General features: G+C 31.6%; 1 protein-coding gene across 1 annotated transcript in view; it reads left to right on the forward strand.

Annotated features, from left to right (window-relative positions):
* Positions 1-23,474, forward strand: part of LOC140445562 (uncharacterized) — a 156,016-nt gene that overhangs the window by 79,999 nt on the left and 52,543 nt on the right. Inside the window, exon 2 of the mRNA XM_072537682.1 lies at positions 8,634-8,731. Coding sequence (XP_072393783.1) covers positions 8,638-8,731 — 94 coding nt within the window. The 5' untranslated portion in view covers positions 8,634-8,637. The remainder of the gene's footprint in view (positions 1-8,633; positions 8,732-23,474) is intronic.

Below are 23,474 nucleotides of genomic sequence, written 5' to 3' on the forward strand. Positions count from 1 at the left end.
ATCTTGTTTAGAAACCGTTTTTTCAGGGTGCAACTCTGTTATCTGTCCTTCCCGCATTGGTACGCCATCGTGTTCTGATCTTAATTCCCATTACATTAGCTGTTGCTCTTACTGCTCAGTAAATAAGCGCAATAAACAGTCGTCCCGCTTGGGTGAGCGCCGGCTGATGTTCCAGCGCAGCACCTTCAGCGAGTCAAGCTCTTGGTATTATTTGGCTCGCTTGTGGTTGATCTTACTGTTGCTGGGCTGTAGCTGATTGTATGACAGGGGCCCGCCTCCTCAGCACAAGACAAAGACAAAACGAACAACGACAACTAAGATGGTATCGTTTTTAGCCTTACAGACTGCTCGGTCTATGTTAATATATACGTCTATGGATTGGACGTGGGACTCCCCATATATGGCCACCTAGTTCCTCTGACTTTAAAACTATCGACTATTCCATATGAACTCAATTGAAAGAAACGATTTATCGAGAAAATATAAATACACGACAAGAATTAATTGACTATTCGTAATATTGTTAGAATGATCCCTTAAACTTAGGAAAATAATTAGACACTTGATTGTAATACCAAGAAGATTTATAGAAGCAGGTGTATTTTATTTTGAAAAACTGCTGTAAATCTTAACAATTTTCACGTTGGCTTTCGCTATGTCGACTTAGATGTTTAAGCCATATTTATGTGAATTGTCTAATATTCTAATATTGGAAGATGTTTGCAGCATCCGAATAAAAAGAAAGCGATAACAGATAAAAGTATTATTCATAATCATCATTCAAAATCAAGTTTGTAGATATAAAAGGTACTTCCACTTTCACGGATTTGATATATCTATGTTTCTCATAATTCTATCTAGCACCTAACTTATTATAAACATACAACCATATCGATGCGACTTGTATTGACATATTTAAATTATGAAAATATTACCTTGGAGAAAGCTAATAAATTAACAACGTCTTACTGGAATGAATAGTATCTTACACAGATTTTATTTTTTTATAATTTTCATTTTTCCTCCTGAACTATAAATATCAGCAATTTATTGTGTATTGTGTTTTTAAAAATAAAATTTTACGAAAAACAATATGTATTTGTCAATAGAACAATGCAATAAAAAAATTAATACATCAAACATTACTTGTATGTGTACTAGAGATATTTTAAAAAAACTCGACGAAAAAGTCTTCTCAATGGACCAGCGGGCTGGCAGATTTACTTTGAAATGATTATTTTACTAGGTTCGTGGTTTAAGTTCCTTGCCAGCTGAAAACATATTTCAAATAATTAAAAGCAATATATAAACTAGTTTCTTTAATGGCAATGCTATACAATTTTAATTAAAAACACAACGTAAGCTAAGGGTAGCTAAAGACTGTAAAATCTTTAAAAAAAAGGCGTTCATAATTTTTCAGCCAGGAGATAAGATATTGATATGTAGATAGAAGATAGAAGTCCGTTCACGATTTAAGGGTACTGAAATATGAAATCAAGAAGAGTAAAATATGTGAAATGAGTGAAATACGTGAAAAAGAATGTTTAACAAAATATCAAAGAAAATTACTTACACGTACAAATTACAGTAAGACACGTTGAATTAAGGATGCCAAAAAAATATAAACAAATACACCACTTAGGCCTATTTATTGTAATGTGTATTGATATACTCAGTATAATAAAATATCAAAATTTCTATTAGACTTTATCCAACTATTTGTAAATATCGAGATGTTTATAAAAACACACATAACTTTAATAAAAATTAATCATAATTTCAGTTAAAAATATTCAGTTTATCTTGACGTTTCGATTTCCAAATCGAAAATCATTCCCAAAATACAAATTAAAAAAAAATATTAGCTTCCAAACAAACAAAAAAATTTTTAGTTTAATTTCTTAAGTTTTGAAATAAATAGTATATTTATAAATGTGTCATTAAATAAAACTTCAAAATTAATCAGAACTAAATAAGAGAACGATGATACATTGACATTAGAAAGAAAAATGTGTCGGATATAATGGAGCCATTAATATTATGTTTTTTTTTTCTCGAAATTTTTGTCTGTTACCAACCGGTTATACTGCAGTCAATTGGTTTATTGTATCTCTTACATTTATTTATGATACCCATTCCAGAATTCTGGAAGACTGTACCAGCTTCTACAGATCTAGTGGATAATTACTAAAATTCTTTAAAGTCACTTGATGGCCTTCAAAAAGTAATTGCTGGTTGTCTGCTGCACAGTCGGCGTCTCCATAAAACCACCGCATTGTATCTGAACTGACATATGTCCGAAAAATAAGCCTGTTAAGAATCTGAGCTAATTTCTGCTTGTTTATTGCAGTATTAAAGCACTATTGACCCATATCTCTACAATATTGGTTCTTTCATTGCCGTCTATTTCCCGGTGACCTGGAACCATACCTCTGAAACACTGTTATGTTCCGCTAGTCTGTCGAATTCCTCTTGGCATTTTTACAGTAGAGTTTAGAGCCTAAGGTCCTGGGCGTATGAGAGATGGCTGCTTGGCTATCTGTGCATATATTAATTCGTTTCAATTCAAAAGCCATCACGTTAATTTCCTTTCACAGTGCAAGATTGCAAAGATCTCTGCTTGAAATAAAGAGATATATTCTCCTAGTGAAATACAGGCATGTAAATTTCTACCAGTACTGAATATTCCTTCAAGACCCTTCTGCAGTTTTAGACCCATCTGTGAACCAGTACAGTCTGTGTCCAGTGTGTTCTCTATCTCATCCCTCTCGTGGACAAATGTACACATGGAAAGGCGTATGTCTGAATACCATATGGTCAAAAATCATCATCCCTTCGATATCCCTAATTTCATTTATGATGTTATTATGTCCTGATCTAACCGGTCCCTTGCTTAGGTTTTCTTGTAATCTATAATATCCAACTGTCTTCTTCCTCCTTATAATTATGTATAAAGGAGGGAGATTCACTAAGGCTTGTATAGCTGCTATTGGTGTACCACTTATAGGCCAGATGATTCCAAGGCAAGCAAGTATTTGCACCTTGTTAAGTTCTAGAATTGCACTTTTTGGATGCACCTTTGATCACCATACCAGTGATGCATATGTACTTATTGGTTTTACCTCCGTATGTAGTTACCGCTCTCTTTGTTATATTGGTTGACTTAGTCCTGATCTACCGCTTATTTTTTCATACTTGTTGGTTTTTCCTAGAGCAAAAGGTGATGGTATCAGTTTCAGGAAAGAGCAGTCTGAAAAGTCGCTATACCGTTGCAACTATATTAACATTATCTACTGACAATACTTATTTACAAGTAAATAATGATTTATATAAACAAAATTTTGCTCCAGCAATGGGCTTTGCTTTATCTCTATTATTAGCAAATATATTTATGGAGGACACAAATTTTTATTTTTTAGAACAGTTTAAATCCCACAGTATGGTTGAGAAATGAGAACTCTCAGAAGATTTATTTAACCGGATTAATACCATTTATAGATTGCTGATCTCACAAAAATTTTAAAAATAAAATTTAATTAGCAAGAAAGATAAACACAAATTTTTCAGTTGCAGTTTAGTTTCAGTTGCCCAATTTTATCTGTAAAACAACAATTATTAAATTAATTTTATTAAAGCTATCTATTACAACAAAATATGTTCTAATTAATTATTCTTTGCTTGACCGAGGAGCGTCCAACTGTATTAGTGTATTGACCGTGAAAGCAGTCATTTGATTTCGTCTCAGGTCAATGATTGACCTAGATGTGTGAGACCACCAGGTCACGCCATGCGACATTACCAGGTATTCCAAGTATCACAATCGGACTAGGTCACTAAAATATTATTATGTCTTTTACCAAAACATAAAGTTGTTTTTGCTAACTTAATAAAGCCATATAGTAAATATACTTAATGGAAATATAATAAAAGATTTATTCTATTTATATATATATATATATATATATATATATATATATATATATATATATATATATATATAAAGATTTTCTTTTCTCTCTTATAGACTCCTAAGTCTTTTATTGTTTTGACGTAAGACCATTCATTATCATTAATTGTATAAGAAGTATCATATTTTTTAAAATCTATATAAAAACTTATAATATCAGCCTTTAGAAACATTTAAATACAAAATATTATTCTCACACCAAATACTTAACCGGTCTAAATCTTCTTGAATTAAAGTTATGTCATCGCAGTTTTTAAAACATTCTGATATATAGTTTACAAACATATTAAATAACAAGGGTGAACAATGAGCTCCTTGTGTACTCCTGAAGTCGCATGAATTATATTTGAGTTAAAACAGCCTATTCTCACTTGTTGTGTGCGCTCTCTTAAAAAGCTGCTAAACCATTGTAAAGATTGATGATTAAAGCCAAAGGCATTTAATTTTTCTAATAGGATGTTATGATCAACTCTGTCAAATGCCTTGGAGAAGTAAGTATAAATAGTATCCATCTAACTGTCGTTCCCCAAGGCATTTAATATTTTTTGTTCAAAGAGTACTAAATTTGTTACCGGATTTATTCTGGAAAAATCCATGTTGATTGTGTATTAGGCGCTCTTTACAATAACATTTTAATTGATTATCAGTCATCAAAAAATTTTTGTATAGTTGTTTATGCTTATGTTTACACACGCTTCGATAATTTGTTATGTCTTGTTTATTACCTGATTTAAAATTTGGGCAGATATAAGAATGCTTGCATAAAGTTGGGAAAACCGATGTCTTTAATGATGACTTAAAAAGAAGATGTAAAGGATTAGTTAGTGAATAAATATAATTCTTTAGAAAATAATCAGGAATGCCATCTGGACCACTGCTTAACTTATTAGGTAACGATAAAATTTTATTAAAAATATCTTTGACTGATATTAAAAAATTAGGTATAAAAAGATTGTTATTTTCCTTTACTTCCAAGTTATTAATATTTCATTGAGGCAAATAAACTGTTTAAAAAAAATTAACTGGAACAGTTTGCAATATATTGTCCAGTTGTTTGCAATATATTGTCCATAAAACTATGGTTTACTTAATTCAGATAAGTGGTTTAACATTGATTTTATAAATTTTACACAATCTTCTAAGTTCTGAGAAAGCCACATAATCCTGTTGATTACAGGAAACCAAATAATTTTTATGAGCAATTTTTTTCAGTACAACTAAATAACATAAATTGGCATTAAACCATTTTTTATAACTAAAATTTCTAAGTCTTTTCACTGGTTCAAACAATGATATTGACATATAAAATATGTTGTAAAATTCGGTTAGGACATCATCAACATTTGACAAATTCAAATGGTCTTCCCAAGCTATCATTGAAAGATAGTTATTGAGACCTTCATGGTCTGCGTTTACAAAAATCATGATAAAATTTAGTATATTCTAGTGACTTACCTTGACGTTCACATAAACTAATATTGTAAGTGTAACTTATGTGATGATAACTATTTTTAAAAATCGGATCTGAAGCTTTTGCTACTTATAAATCACAAACATTTGTGAATACTAAGTCTAAAAACGCATTTCTTTCATTTGAAATATTAATCATTTGGACAAAATTCAGGAAACCATAAAACTCAGCAAGTAAAATGCACGTGAACCTTGAGGACAATTCACCAGGACACCTGATTCATCGTTATCCCATGAACCTTCAGGAAGATTTAAGTCGCCGAATATATCTGTCTTATGATGATTATACCTTTGAGATATATCTTCGAAATTATTCCTTTATTAATCCGTTATTCCCTTCCCATAGATCAATATTCTCTGCTTGCCAATTTTCAGCTGGATTTTGTGAATGCAATAATGAATTTATTATATTTGCTATTTTTTTTTGGGACATTCATTGAAGTTGCCATTTTTTAGTATATCACTTACTTATTTGTTTAATATTTTATATGGTAGGTTTATTTTTTTTTCTTTATATACTGATTTAAATTATTTCTAATCTCTTTTAAGTTTATTAAGTTGAGTAGGGAATGGCCCTATGAGACTTTCTGCAATCTTATACACTTTTTACATTTTCGGTGTAAAAACTGCAACTGTAACAGCTTTGTTTTTTATTAATATTCTGTTTTCTTTAGTTTTCGTCCACTGAGTTAAGTTCAAATAATACAAATATTATACTTTCCTGACCTGCTCATTATTTTATTTTTCTTTCGTAGATTTCATCTGACTGATAATTTAAAAATCACTATAACAAGTTTTTTGGCTACCACGTCTTTTAAATTTTATATTTATAACTGCTGATTTATAGCTGATCCGGCGAACTTCGTACGACCTTAGAATTAATAAATGTTCTCTTAAATTATTAGCTGACTTATATGAACTTTTTTATATTAAGATCAAATTAATTAGGTTTAATAAAATTCAAAAGTGAGCTAATTTACGTCACAGCAAAGTAACTATTTGTCAAAACTCGTGTCGATTATTTTTATTGAAGGACCTTTACTTGTGATATACTATATTTTTCGTTGTCCTGCTAAGCGCGAGAATGAACAAAGTGGATGATTTGCCTACACGTCAACATACTACGTACAATAATTGACTATGAGAAGGGAAAAATAATTATTTTCCATATTTCAGTCCACAAACATTCAAGGATAGATCTTGTTATTTGTTTATCGTCATGGCGAATGCAAGACAAATCGGATAAATTCGTTTAAATTCGAATGGCGTATAGGTTAGTCTCATCGGAATTTTCGTAATGAGAACTTCCTTATTAATAAATTTTCCTCTGAGTATTGGCGCGTGTATGATGTTGCTCACTCCACCAAGTGTGTATTATATTGCCTAAGTATGTTCATGACACCAAAAGCTTCCCGTTACATAGTTTTAGTTGATTCAGATGTTAAATTAAGATGACGACCGAGCTAATCTTTAGTTGTAAATTTTAAGGTGGTAATCCAAGCACACGTCTTCCTTACCAGTAATTGCTTGAACAACTCTTCATCGTTTAACAAAATACCAATGCTACTTACTTGTCATCAACTTACAATGTTTGTCATCAATTAGTTTCATTAACTTATCGTTCACTCCCTTCTATTGTAGATTCAACATTGGTACATTCGTTTGGACTAATTGGTTCAATATATCCCGTTTATATTTACTGTTACATTTACTGTCACATTCCAATTCTCGATTGAAAGGGTCCCTAATATCACGATTTGGCGATGACATTCCTAACAACTAACAAACTGCTGCACATAATGTAATTCAATTTAAAATGTCATCTGACATGTATTGTTATCCGTGTACTTTACATCCTTTTACAGCTTATATTAATATACCATAAATAATATACTTAGTAACAATATTAATAGTGGCAACGTAATGGAAGATTTGACCAACATGAAAAATTTGATAAAATTTTACGATATTTATTGAGTTATAAAAGGTTATTTATACTAAAACACGATTTACGAGATTTGAGATATGAAGAATATTAAGAAATAAATCAGTACAAAATTCTATTGATACTATTCTGCTGAAAGTAAAGGATGAAAAGAGAAGTAACGGCCACTGAAAAAATAGCCGTAGACAAGGATAGCAAATAAAAATATGAATTTTTAAATTGAATTACATTTGCCTTGGACAAGCAAAATAAATAAAGACCAGGAACCATATCAAATAAATAGAGTTTGTATTTAATAGATAATTAATAATTAAAATTATTTTTTTCTATCGCTAATGTTAAAGTGTTGCTATAACAACTGTTTTGAGTAGATAAAGTATCACTTTAACCGCAAGGGTAGATAAAGTGACACTTTAACAGCAAGAGTAGATAAAATTTTTTAACATTTTTTTATTCAATAAAATTTACAAATTCAAACACATTAAGGATTAAATGGTATTTTTTCTCATACATTATCTTAGATTTTTGTGGCAACAATAAACTTTCTGCTTCCAACGCTGTATTTTCTACATCTAATGGCAGGTTTTCCTTTTCTTGTGTCAATTCTTTTCCGTCCATTTCGTATTTATTCGCTTTGTACATAAAACGCAACAATATTCTCCGCAAAAACCAAAACGTAACATTTGTTTGACATTTGCTGACAGAGTAATTCATATCCCTAGCAACGGAGCAACACAATTGCGATTTTTGTGCTAAAAATTACAATTTTCTTTGAAATTCTATTTTTCACCTGAACTTGAAGTCTTGCTATAGAAAAAAATGTTGTATTGCACACGACGATAAAATCGCATTATCTTCTCGAGCATAATTAGCGTCTCGACTGATGTCTCGACGCTAAAAAACGCTCTCGAAGGTAAAGTACAATTTTATCGTGTTGTACAATAAATAATTATTTAAATATTATTATAATTTTTAAGAATGGATAAGTATTCGGTATAAAGTATGGTTAATATTAAATAAATTTGAACAATTGAAAAGAGCATACCTTTGCGTATGTATACATTGTGAATATGTCACATTAAATATATAAAAATATAAATATTATTCCTACAATTCTGGACTATGAAATGCCGAAATTAAAGTGAAACCACATTTGATACGGAACAAAAATTATATGATAAAATTAGACTAATAAAATATATTCGCTGTATGTATATAGGAACATAATTCATTTTGCTTCTTATATTTCAGAAAAATGTTGCGGCAGTTGATGTTGCTCCTCGTAGGAGCTGTTGCAGTGATGGCACAAAGGAGGTTAGCTCTTCCCGATCCTAGGAGTTGTGCAAATAGTAAGCGCTGATATAATTTTTAAGTATTACCATATATAGTTTTGGCATTATTGGTTTTTTTTTTGTAAATTACTATAATATAAAACTCATGGATTTCATTAACAATTATGGGCATCCGTAACTGTTGTAAGGTAAACCCGGGAAAGTGTGATTGTGGGACAAGTGTGACTATACTATATAAAATTTTCTACAATTTACGAATACCAGCGGCATCTTGTGAGTAGAAACTTAAGTTCTTGAAACAGCGATCTATGCAAATACGCAGTTTGTAGAAAACAAGTAATTTGATATTTGATCTTTGGCGTATGTTACTACGAATTAACTTGTTGATGTTAGTGTGCGAACTTTTTTTACAAATTTTGTGAGATGCGAGTATTAGGTATAAGTAAATATTTTATGGTATGCAGGATTGTTTAACAACTATATTACGTTGTATGTAATAAAAAAATGCCAATTTTAATTTTTAACTGAATTATGACTTAGATCACACTTACCTCGTTTATATTGCCTACTGGGGTAAATGTGACCACGTGTACTGGGGCAACTGTGAACTTGCAAAACTATCTTTTAATTTTTAATTCTAGATTGAACATGGTGAGAAACTATAAACGGAAATCGGATCGAGCAACCAAATATACCCAAGATGATTTAAATCACGCAGTGTCAGAGATAAAAAGAGGGGTTTGTTCGATATACCGGGCACATAAATTGTATAATATTCCTAAAACAACATTATTCTACCATGTGACTGGTGCTCGAGGAGTTCAAAGCAAATCGCAAGGGAGGGCTCCAGCGGTTGCACTCCAAGATGAGACTAGATTGGCCCAAGGACTAAAAACTATGGAGCAGTGGGGATTTGGAATATCCAGATTGGAACTACTAGAGATTGTTCGCGAATTTGTTACCAAAAATGACATAAAAACTCCATTTAAGCATAACACTCCCCGGGATGAGTGGTATTTAAAACTCCTCGGGAGTTTTAAAAGATGTCACCAACTTAGCATAAAAAACCCCAAGCTGTGGAGTAATCAAGAGAAAAAAATGACAGATCCTTTCATCATCCAAGAATATTTTGATTTTCTCAAAAAAACTTTAGTTCAGCTAAAACTAGAGGACAAGCTGCAACTCGTATAGAATATGGGCGAAACATCCATTTCTCACGACCCCAAAAAAACCAAAGTCGTGGGAGCTAAAGGTAAACCAAGTTCCAGAACTACTTCCGGTCCAGGAAGAGAAAACACTCTCAGAAAACACACAAGAAAACTTCAGCAGTGCCTGCATCAGGGGCGAAGGCACCACCACTAATCGTATTTAAGGGAAAAAATATTTGGGATTCCTGGCTACCAGATAACAAGAACTCATTTCCGGAAAATGCTTATGCAGCCAGTCCCAATAGATGGATGGAGAATGACGTATTTTACAATTACTTAAAAAGAAAACGTTTATTCCTGCATTATGAAAAAATAGGTCGGTACTGTTGATATATGACGGTCATAGTACTCATATTAGTATTGAACTAGTTGAATTAACACAACAGAATGATATCACAATCATCAAACTTCCACCATCATACCAGCCACCTTCTGCAGCCTTTTGATTTAGCTGTATTTAAGTCTCTAAAAGACGCTTGGGACCAACAACTCGTAACCTGGCAGACATAATACTGGTCTTAAAATTCCAAAAAAAAAGAGTTTTCTTTGACGATAGGCACTACATGGAAAAACGTAAGCGTAGAAATTATCAAAAACGGGTTTATAAAAGTTGGTATACATCCATTTAACCGTCATATCATACCAGAGAAAAAATACCACCCTGAAAGCCTAAAAAGATGGAAAGAACAAAAGAGTTTAGAAGACCAAACAATAGTTGTAGCTGAAACCACAAATACTAATATGGATACTATTACCGCCGGCACTATTGATCAGTCAGTAAATAAATACCAGATTGTGGAAAACCATAGAACCAATATTTCTGATGCAACTCCAAGTAGTAGTTTTTTAAAAATAAGTTTTGAGGAGCTGCTATTAAACACTGGTAAACAGACAAATAAGCAAAGTCCTTCGGGCTCAAAAAGCAAAAAGTAGCTGTCGGCAAAAAGTCGTTACTTCCGAAGAAGTTCTGAATAAACTTACAGAAGAAAATAGATTGAAGAACATAAAAGAAGGAAAAACAAACAAGAAGAAGAACGCAGAAAGAAAAAAGAAGCAAAAATTCAAAAACCGAAGACCGAAGAAAAACTTTTAGTATTTCAGAATCGGAAGAAGATTTGGTAGAATATGTTGACTCTGAAGATGATTTAGATCCTGAAATATTTTAAGAAAACGAGCAAATAATGGAGAAAGAAGTGCCAACAGTTGGAGAGTTGGGAAAGACCCAAATCGCGCTGGGTATTTGAGTTGTTGTAGAGTACACATCTCAAAAACATATTAAACATTTTATTGGAAGAATTGATAACAAGATTTTCAAATAAATTTGCTTTTTAAGATTTAAAAAGAGTAGTAACACCTTTTTTTGGTCCGATATAGAAGACACGGATATGATAGTTGAGGACGATATCGTAAAAACTTTACCAGAACCCGTTAAAGACAGAAGGGATCATTTTATTTTTGACGTAAATTTTGTCGGGTTGAACCTTTAAATTTTAAAAAGTTTGTAACTTGCTTAAAAATAAATAAATTAAAATGTTTCAAACACTAAAAAATTCGTTTTTTCTTGCACTTTTAAAATATTTACACTTGTCCCAAAAATAACATACGCTGTTGTAAGCTAAAGTGCATTGTCACACTTACCCCAAATTGACGGGAAAGTGTAAACCATGGATACTTAAAAAAATTAACATAATTTGCACATCTGGTGTTACGAACGTGTATGTAGTAAGTATATGTAGTAAAGTTCGTATTCTAGGAAAAAATATCATGACTTAAAACATCTCCTAAATCATGCAAAATATCTCATAAAAATCATCTAACTGAAAACTAGTTCACACTTCGACGGGTTCACCTTACTATTTCCAGAGCACCTTCACATATAATATGGTAAAGGCATTTTAAAAATAATGTTGTGAATTTATTTAACTGCTATGTCTTTATTTAATTTATAATGTCTTTATTAATTTATTATATTGTTCTTATTTTAATTCATTAAAAAGTACAATAATTTATATCAATTTATTTAACGAATAATACATAATTTATATAGGCGAACGTAACAATTAAAATCGCGACCGCGAATCTTCTTCAAAATTAACTGACCCTCTTCATAACAAAATTGCTCTATAAATATAAAATCCTGTTATTCGAGAACAGCGGCGATCTCCCATCGAAGTAACCAGAAGCTCAGACCGGTCTTATTCGGCCTACCTGGCAACCTGGAGTCGGATGATTCATCCTAATTTGGGTCTAGATCCTTCGCCGAAATTTCTACAACAAAAACAGAATTAGTCATAATATTTACAGTTTAGGGTCAGAATTTATCGTAACAATAACTTTTTCAGTGTTGAAAATTATGATCTTCTCTAGGAACCTTTTTTGCTTCTTTAAGTTTATTATTTGAATTGCATAAACTATGGCGCAATTTACTGGTTTTCTTTTCCAAGTAACCAAAAGATAGTTTTTTTTAGTTTATGATTTTCCTATTTTTTTTTTAATTGCAATGTTTTCATGTTTTGTTGAATTAAATATTTTTTTATTTTACCCATCAGAATTTCACAAAAGCTCTAATTGGGGAATGAAGATTTATCATTCAAAATTCTTTTTTTTTTACTAACAATTGAAAAAAATCAATAATATAACACTATCCCAAATAATACTATACTTACATACCATAAAATGGATTACATAAAAACTATATAAATAAACAATAATAGCTTCACCAATTCACATAAAAACTGTACATGAGTATATCATCATCTAATCGTCAAAAATATCCAGTGAATTAAATATGGTTTAAAATTCAGACCTATTAGTAAAGATAGGCAATTCTATGTTGTTGATAAAAGAAATTATAGGAACTGTAGTTCAACATAATATTGTCGTCAGACACATTAATAAAAGAATTGAAGCGTTCGGACGAATAACGGTCTAGGTTACAAATTATCAGAAATCGAGTTTTGGTTTGAATAACGGTCTGTGAAATATGTAGATTCCACTAGATATTATAGTTTTTTAAGTAGTATACCAATAAGTAGTATATCAATATGGAGAGTGTAAAAATATATTTTTAAGTTGGAACAACGGTCTATGTGACATCAACTTCAAGCGTGCTTCGCCTGTACCGAACCAAATCAATCTGTTTTGTGGTACCGTGCGAATATTTGTTATCGTCTTGTACATTGTAGTATTGTTTAGGTTGTAGTCTGTGCAGTTTTTTTACATTATGAACGAAAACGAGGTAGAACAATCCAAGAATGTTCGGTTTTCACCTACTGATATTCGTAGACTAATCTAATCTTATCTAATTGTTGATATTTTGAAAACACAATTTATCTATTGTTGCTGTATTACCGTAAAGAATACAATCCTAAGATTAATAATTCGGAACAAAAAAGTTAAGAATAAACTACAGGTCATTACAAAATGCAAATTATTTATTTAAAAACCTTATATAAGCTCTCCTGAAAAGTAGTCATTTTTGAGATACATTTTTGTGTCACTAAGCCGACGAAAATTTCAAGGAATAAGCAACATGTTCAAACTTTCCTCTTCTCGAAAATGTCAGCTTGTAACATAGACCGTTATTCGTCTGAACGCTTCAATTGTTGTTTACAAAATCGTCGTAAGAAACAATAAACCAAATACTTCAGTCGTAACCCAACGCTCTTTAGAAAATTACCATTATTTCGATTTTGAAAATGAACAGATTTTAGAATGACAGAAAATCTTTCGATTTTGAAAAAATATAAACTGTATTAAAATATGTATTCTCGTGGTGATTCATATATTTAAAACCATCTAAATTTTATTGAGCATAAAATAGGCATGAAATTCCTTTACATCTATTACAATAATTTAATAATGTAATAACAAATTAAGATACAAACAACAAGATGATCGACGAAAAAATTAAACTAGCAAAGGAAGTACACCTACAGGAAAGTGTAGATAAGTCGAATAACTTGAAGTAGAGTACAAGGACAAAGAACTTCAGAAAAATCAAAGGGGTGGCAGGAATTTGGGAACCTTTAAGGTAATTGCTAGTGAAAATAAGCCGAAAAAAAGCCCAAAAAAAAATTAAAGAAGATATTATGTGAGAGATATATTTCAAACCTTTTCCAAAAGATAATAGGCCAACAAAATACCCTAAAGTAATATTGTTTTGAAGTTATGTTTTTGTGACATTTTATTATTTACCATTTTTAGTGGGAATTAACCACAATTTGCATTTAAAATGCATTTATTTTGACGTTTTGATTTCCATTTCGGAAATAGTTCTAACAATACAAATTAAATAAATTTCTTCAGTAATCTATTTCGCAATAATTGGTGTTTGTGTGTGCCAAACTAAACAGTATTATCCGATTTGGCAGCGGCACTTTCCCCCTTTGTACTCATCTACCGCTGTTGTTGGTGGTTTGGTAAACAAATACAATATTGATTTTTCTGTTAGTGTTCACTCTTTACAAACATCAGTATAAGTTTTAGACTTTTCTGCTCATCAGGTTATTATTATAGTGTTATTATTATTATGTGTTATTATTATTAAAGTATTATATTAATTATGTTTGGTTGGGATTTTACTGCTGTTGACTCCCCGTCTAGTCCAGGTATGTACTTTTTTTTCTGACATGCTCTTTATTTCTATATTTAGCTCCTCTAATGTGGATGTTGTTGTTTTTTTTTGATGGTATTTTGTTTATCTATTGATGTTTTTTTCGTTAACCGTAAATCGGTATTTTCCAGTTCTATTTCTTTTTGATACTTAAGTTGTAGGGTGTACTTAGCCTAAAAGTTATTCTGACCATCTTATCTCCATTATCCTACATACATTCGCCAAGCTTGTTTATAAAATTTTCCTACTTCTTGTTTTTTTGGTCTGGTTTTATCTACCAGCTTTCTAATTATGGTCTAGCTGTTGTCTTCTTCTAGTCCTGGTAAGCGCCATTTCTTCCGTAATGAATTTTTTGATTCCGGAATATCCACCAATATTTATATCAATATATAAGTAGTTCCACTTGTGTTTCCCTGGGAGTATTTTGTAATTTTTTTAAATATGAGATAATTTTATTTATTTTTTAGAGTTGTATCCTATTTATACTCTCTCTTATTCTATTTAGCGAAGTCCTATTACTTTCTTTTTTGTTGACCATTTTTTCGTTCCATTCCATGTATCAATTATATATTTTGTTTTACTACTATTTTCCTGGAAAATTACATAATGTTATTAAAGAGAAAGAGAAAGAGAAAGATCAATAAATAACTACAATATTTATTACACTGGAGGAGACAAAACTGATCATCGATACGGAGTAGCTTTCATCATAAGCAACACTATTAGAAAATCAGTACTAGGTGTGATTCAAATCTCAGAAAGAATAATAATGCTACTACTTACGCTACGCTTACTACTTTATGCTTTATGCTACTTTATACTCGTAAATAGAAGATATAAAATCTCTATAACCTCAGTTAAAACTTATCCTGGAGCAGATGTTAACTCAGACCACAATCCGTTAGTTGCTGACGTGAAAATAAAATTAAAAAGAATTTAACAACCAAAAATTAATGTAATAATGCTAAAAAACCAATTAAAAAATAATGTTTTAATGTTAATATGCAAAAAACACTAACTGACAACAAACAAACTATGGATGTAAATAAAAAGTGGTATAATATAAAAAACACATTACTGAAATCAGCTCAAGAAAGTTTGATACAACATAGGTCAGAGGCTAAAAAACAGTGGATGACAGAAGAAATACTATTACAGATGGAAGAAAGAAGGAAATATAAAGGAAAAGATCTACAGAAGTATAAAGAAATACAACGAATAATTAAGGAAAAATCAAAACAGCTAAGGAAATCTATTTGATGAAACAATGTTAAGAGATAGAAGAACTAGAAACAAAATATGGTATGAGAAATATGTACAAAAATATAAGAGAAGTAACTGGAATGGGTCGAAATAGAATGGAGTACGTTAAAGAACTTTTTCAAGATGAAAGAGGTAAAATGCAGAAACTACAAGAATTAAATCTTTTAGAGTGACAGAAGATCACGATAGATGAAATCAAATATGCTATCAAAAACTCTAAAGATAATAAGGCAGCTGGATTAGATGAAATACCAGGAGAACTGTTAAAACTAGTGTAAGAGGATAACATGGAAGTATTGGCAGATTTATTCAACATGGTGTACGATACGGGAATAATACCACAAGAGTGTCTGAAGTCAGCACTTATAACCATCCCTTAAAAACAAGCAGCAAAAAAGTGCTCTGATTATCGAACACTGAGTCTCATGAGTCATAATCTAAAAGTACTGTTGAAAGTAATACATGAGAATATACGAAAGGCTAGAGGAGGATATTAGCGAGACGCAGTTCGGGTTCCGAAATGGAATGGGTACTCGAGAAGGACTATTTGCCATCAACATATTGATTCAGCGATGTCGGGATGTAAACGTTGATCTACACTTGTGCTTTGTTGACTACGAAAAAGCTTTCGATAAAGTAGATATGTAAACTAATATCAATACTTATGAACAAGCGCATTGACAGTAAAATCATAAATATAGTGCAAACATTATATGGGAACCAGTACCATAGTTCACATTGATTGGCAACACTCAGAAGAAATGAATATCTGTAGAGGAGTTAGACAGGGATATTTTATCGCCACTTTTGTTTAACTTGTATTCTAAAGAAATTTTCCAAAACACGCTCAATAATATCAAAGCGGGAGTTACCGTTAACGGAAAATTAATTAACAACTTACAATATGCAGACGACACTGTGATCATAGCAACGGTTATAGAAGATCTACAACATCTTATCGAAAGCTTAAGTATGAATAGTGCTGAGATGGGAATTACTATAAACGCTAAAAAACGAAATACATGCTAATTACAAAAAGACCACAAAATATACATCACCTATTTACAATCAATGGTAACGTGATAGAACAAGTAGAAAAATATTAGTACTTGGGATCTTTGATCAATAAAACCAATGATCATACTGCAGAAATAAACAGACGAATAGAGATTGCCTGATCAGCATTTATACGAATGAAGCCACTCCTAACGTGTAAAAATCTAAATTTGGAGATCAGACTACGAACCATTCGCTGTTATATATTTTCAATATTATTATATGGAGCTGAGACTTGGGCATTGAAAAAATGCAATTTAAAAAGAATCGAGACTTTCGAACACTGGTTATACCGCAGAGTATTAAAAATATCATGAACTGATAGAATTACAAATAAAGAAGTACTGGAGAGGGTTGGTAAAGAATCAGAACTAATCACCAATGTAGAAACCAGAAAACTGGAATACCTAGGCCACGTGATGAGGGGACCAAAATATGAAATTTTGAGACTTATAATACAGGGAAAGATTCAAGGAAGAATATCTGTTGGTCGAAGGCAGAACTCATGGTTGAAGAACCTATGTGATTGGTATCAATGCAGATCGATTGATTTGTTTAGAGCAGCAAGTTCAAAAATAAAAATAGCCATTATGATTGCCAACCTCTGTAGGGAGACGGTACTCTAAAAAGAAGACTAAAATCATTTACAAATTTGCTATTGTCCTAACGTATGTCCTAAAAGTTTTAGCACAATATATCTATCGGATTTTTTTTATCAAAGAAATTTATTTAAACACAAACTAGTTATCATACACATCAGTTATCCAACATGTTCTGTTGACGAAGAATGTTAAGAATTCCGTGGGCCAATCACAGGGCAAATAATTCAATTCTAAATGAGCTAAAAGTCAGCAAACAGCTATCTAGCAAAGTCTATCTGCAACAATTAAAATACTTTGGAAATAAGAACAGACGCAGAAGACATGGAAAGACTTATTACCCAAGGAAAGGTAGAAGGCCGAAGATGACGAAAAAGATATCTAACAAGATTAATCGATCAAATTACAGGAATATGCAAAAGACATGAGTTAAAAGAAATGACTAGAGATGGAGATCTTTGGAGACCGACAATACACTACATCACGATGACCACTACACTCCCTCCGGAGGTCAGGATTGAAGACAGAGAGTTATCGTAAATTAAAACTCAATACTTAAACTTAAACTAAACTATACTATCAAATTATGTAAAATGGCACATTCTGTTATACCAGACGCAAATTTCTTCTAATATCTCTCATGGTGTCCTGGGCGGAATTAAGATCAATTTCTCCAGTTTTTAATACGCCGTCTTAATTGTACTTTAGCTTGGACTTCCTAGCGACCCTGATAAATCTTCCTAGATAGTCAAAAATCTTCTCTTGTGCAAGGATGTGCCAAGTTTTGAGGATTATCATTTTTGGGAAGAAAAGGTATGGTGTTGTCGAAGCCAGTGTTGGGTATCTCTTGATTAATATCATGATGCTAGATCTAGAAAACACTGTCAAACTGAAGTTATTAGGAGAAGAAGTTATAAATATAGCTCAGAATATTCAAAGCTTCACCCCTCACTCTTCCCACAAAAGGTCGGTATACACTCCTGTGGGAAATTGCGCACCAGACAAGGATTTTATCTGCAATTTTCGCTTTATATTTGTATATAATATTGTCAGGACATTTCTCTACGTTGTCTGTATAAAATTCATCGTTTCCCTTCATTTCAAAATTACTCAAACTAAAATACTTTTCCTCATTTAAAATAATGATTTTTTCATTGGCAAAGTGTACCTGCCTCAGTTGACGACAGCATCTTAGTAAATGAGGGTACTTTTAGAAATCATATAAACCAAGTTGCGGCTTAAAAATATACTTGTAGCAAGCCTAGAACTTAAGTAATCTGTATGAGCATTCCATTCCAAATTATCATCTAGAAACTTTCCTAATCGTTTAACACTATTTCTTTTGATATATATCTTGAGATATACTTCCAATCGGAACTAAAAATAAAATTCTGATTCTGTCTCTTCATTTAGCTTCAGCCATGCAAAAACCAGTTTTTTGCTTTTTGGGCATCTCTATCTATTTTAATTTTTAAATTATGCTGATTAATATCAGTATTAATGAGAGTTGTATCATCTGCGAAGCAAACACGTTTTATAGGAAAAGTATAGTGAAATAAATCGTTCAGATAAATAAGAAACAAAGTTGGTCCCAATATCGAACCTTGAGGAACCCCATATTCGACAGTGTTAAACTCAGAGTAGCTGTTATTAAGAAAACTTGCCTGTTTTCTATTTGTTAAATATGATCTAAATAGATTAAGAGTGTTTCCCTTATACCGTATTTAGGCATTTTTTCCAACAGTAATTCATGCGAAATACAGTCAAAAGCTTTGGATAAGTCACACAATGTCAAAGACACAAAATGACCTTCCTCCAAGCCATCAACTATATCATTCATAATTTTCTATATAGCTAGTGTAGTGTTTTACTTTTTTTAAAGCCATATTGATTACAGTGAAGTATTTTGTGTTTTTCTAGGTATTCTATCAAACGAACATTTAGAATACTCTCAAAAAATTTGCCGAAAATGGTAATGATTGAGATGGGACGATAATTTCCCATTTCATCTAAAGCTTCCTTTTTGAACACTGGTAGAATTTTTGTTACTTTTAATGCATCTGGAAAAATCCGTTCAGTAAGACAATTATTATAAAGTATAATAAATTGTCAATAATTAAATCAATAGTTTCCACAATTATTTTTTTGTTTAAGAAATAAATAATGTCAATCGATTGAGAAATAAAATCAATTGCGTTAGGGTAAAATTTATTTAGAGATAAATAAATTGAGCGGCATTAGTATTATGTGGAGAAGAATCATAGTTTTGTCAGGAGATAAGATTCAAAGTCCTTTTTATGATTCGATCGTGTGACATTGGCGAGAGTCAGTGAATAAATTATGGGACATAATATTTTAAAATATGAATAAAACTTATGAAAAAATATTAGAGAAAAATTTCTTTTTCGTTGAGATTTGTGTAAGTACGGTAGTGAGAGAAAATAATCTTTCTTTTAGAAGCGATAACTTACTAAATTAGATAGGGGTGGAGATTATGGTACGAGTCGTACTATCAGGGCGTACCAAATTATGTTGTGAGTTTCAAGTCCTTCTTGAGCAAAATTCGAAGACGTTTCATTACATATAAAAATCTAAAATTTTATTAGCCATAAGGCCATAAATGAGCGATTAAATGTATTTTACTTAGAGAGAGAAAATATTTTCAAGAATAATTTAAATTCCGGTCCTGTCCTAAGAGCATAAAGAAGGGCGAAATGTATATTTTATTTTTAAGATTTGTTTAAGTTGTAACATTTCAAATCACCTTGTATAAGTTAAAATGCCGAAATTTTATCGCAATCCTTTTTTGCGTCGCCGAGATTGATAATAAACACATTTTAAAATTTGTTTATATGTCACAGATGCATATTTCTTCGGTACTCTTTGATCGAGAGCCACTTTAGGATACTATGCGCGTCAAATAAATAGGAATTTAACCGTTTATATACTTTGTTTATACCGAGTTGGGTAAAAAATTATATCATGAGATCACTCTAGGTGAGGCTGGCCGCTGTAAAAGGCGTTTAGTTTTAGTGAAGTCCGAATTTTTCTTCAAATTCGTAATTGTTTCATTTTTCGTCTTTTGTTATGAAAAATAAGTAGTTTTGTGGCAGTTAATTGTGCAGCTAAAGAGGTTTGGAAGAGATTTTGTTGAGACAAGACGCGGCGAGTGTCGGCGTTAAGAAGCCGGCAAATTTGTTAAAAAAGTGAATTATACTCAATGTAGTGTATTAATTTTAAACGAGTAATCACTGTGTTTTATTTTCCATGCCGTCTCTCATCTGAGATATTTGTAAAACGGCGTTTACAACAACTTTGAAGGATAACCACATGTTTCCAGTTTGCCCAGCAGCTTCCATCATCGTTTTGTTTGTCCCTGGTTGTTATCTCAGGCTATTTCGCAGTTGATGCATTGTTTGTGTGGCAGAGAATCTAAATTCAGTTCTAACGCCAGAAATTTTTAAAGAAATAAAATTAACATTGAGTGAATACCAGGTACATTTTATTGTTAATTTTTTTCATGTAAAAATAAACATTTTTCATTTGTAACATTATAACATTTGTAAATTGTAACCACATAAATTTTAATCTGTTTTTTAAATAATTGCTTTCATAACAAGTTAAGAAATTGTAATAAATATGTAATTTTTAATGTTTGGGTGTGATCTAGCTGTCATATTAATTGTTCTCAAATTTTAGAATTTAATATTGACATCTGACAGCTAGTTTTCTTTTTTGACATTTGGTAAATACCTAATCATAATTGAGATTTTGTTTTGTTTTTGTTTATTTTTAAAAGGTTAACCACTGTGCATAGTTCCATTTCAAAGATATTTTTCATTTCTAATTTTTTCCGTTACAAATTGTCGCCCATTAACAATTGTAAGTTTTGTAGTATCTCCAACTTCTAGAGTTTGTAAACGGATAGAACATAGTATAATTGTTTCGTTGTTATTTTATATTTATTTTTGTAACTATTTATATAGTATTTTTGTACTATTTATAGTTGTAACTGTTTGTGGTGAGACATCAATAAATATTAAATTTTTTCCTTAAACATGTTTGTTTATTTCTTTTAAAAAAGTTTCTAACCCCTTTTTGTGTTTTTCTTTCATCCAGCAGGAAGATTTTTCTAAGCGGCGTCCATTTTAAATAGCTTGAGAACCTTCTTGTTTTTTGTTTGTTCCAGGAGATTCATGTAAGTACGCCTTTTGTTTTACTTTTTGGTAGTTACCCCATTCCAGCCCCCTTGCCATTCACTTATCTATGACCCCAGCTCTCCAAATAAACCCTGAGTAGCCGTTCGCAACAGTTTCATTTTATTTTGCTTGCCTTATCTCCACCCCAATAATTTCTGTCTCAAATTTTCAACCCCCTATAATAATACCTTATGTGGTAGTTAAAATAATCGTTACAAAGTCAGTGAGAAAACCAGTTTTCAATAAACTATAACTAGTTTTTCAGACATATGATATTTTTCAATTTGTTATAAAGGGTTTGTGTCGAGTTTTAGCGACGGGAACTGATTTACTAAAATTGAAGCAACGTGATGATCGAGTATAAGGTAGATAGCGAGAATTAGAATTTGATTTTGTAGAGTAGGCGTTTTAAGTTTGAGTAAATAGCGAACTGTTTTCTTTGGAGTGGATATTTCTTGGAAGATTAACAGCTACTACCCATTCAAAGATTGTATTAAAGAGAGTGGGAGATTGTGGTCTAATTTTATAAGACCTGGTTGAAGAAATTCATAATAATAGTCAGCTCCTATTAAGATTTCGATGTTTGATTTTTGATAAAAATATTTTTCAGCTAGATTGAGATTTTTGGGTATGTTAAGTACATTGTAATTGATGTCGAATTGTGGGAGCGGAGAAGTTGGATTCGCGGAAGTTGGAAGCGGATTCTTGGGACGACTGCACAATTCAAATTGAAGTTATATTTTTAACTGGGCGTATAGAATATACTCTTCACTTTTGATTGCGAAGTAAAAGTGTCTTGAGAAATTCTATGAATCCGTAAATTATTGCGAGAAAATTCAGTATTTAGTTTACTAAAGAGATCTTAGGTTATGAAGGAAGTTTGACTTCCGGCATCAAGTACGGCTTAAGTTAAAATGAGATTGTCTGTCTTGTCTATTAAAATGACTTGGACAGTGGCTAAAAGAGTTAAAGAATGAATATGTGATTCGTTTGTAGCGATTAGGGCGACGTTAGAGTAACTGTCGTCATCTTCCAGAGGCTTATTTGTAAAGATGGTTGGCTGAGGTAAATCATTAGCGATTGGAGTGTTTCTATTTTGGTATGAAAGACCGGGAAAATTTGCTCTTTATGATTGAGCGTTTGCATTATTAGAGAAGCGATGAGAATTGTAACGTTTACTTCTATTATTATCTTGTTGAGAGGGTTGTTTAAAATGATTAGAGTTAGCTGTGCAATAATTATTTAAATGAGAAATGTGATTAGCCCGAGATTGATTCGTGTTGGAGCTGTGCGATAATTATTTGAATAAGAAGTGTGAGCAGCGCGAAATTGATTCGAGTTCTCTGCATAAGAATGTTGATGTAGCAGAGTGTAATGCTTTCTGCAGCATATCGAACAGCTGCAAGAGGGACAGTCAGCATGGTTGTGTCTTGTACCCAAACAATTGGAACACCTGTGATTTGATATCAGAAAATTGTATTTTTCAGCGTGCGAGAGACCAGAAAATTGTCTGCGTGAATAAAGTTTGTGAGCTGGTATTAGATTTAAATTTTGATGTGTCCGTTTTTGATTCAGAGATAATTTGTCAAGTCTGCGAGAATGTTGCAGCGTTTGTTTAAGATTTCAAATAATTCAACTATTTAGGAAGTACAATTTCGATCTCTTCTTTCTCCGAAATATCGTTTGGTCGGAAAATCGAGTTTTCGAAATATTAAATTGATTAGGAGATAATCCCAAGATTCTACTGGAACTTGTAACATTTTTGAGGAGTCAATGTCATGACAAGATCGTTTTTACCTTGTTTAGGCCTAGGCCTCTTCAAGGAATGAGATACTCCGTATTTTTTTTTCTAAGAGTCGT

The sequence above is a fragment of the Diabrotica undecimpunctata genome, chromosome 7 (genome assembly GCF_040954645.1).
Source record: "Diabrotica undecimpunctata isolate CICGRU chromosome 7, icDiaUnde3, whole genome shotgun sequence".
NCBI lineage: Eukaryota > Metazoa > Arthropoda > Insecta > Coleoptera > Chrysomelidae > Diabrotica > Diabrotica undecimpunctata.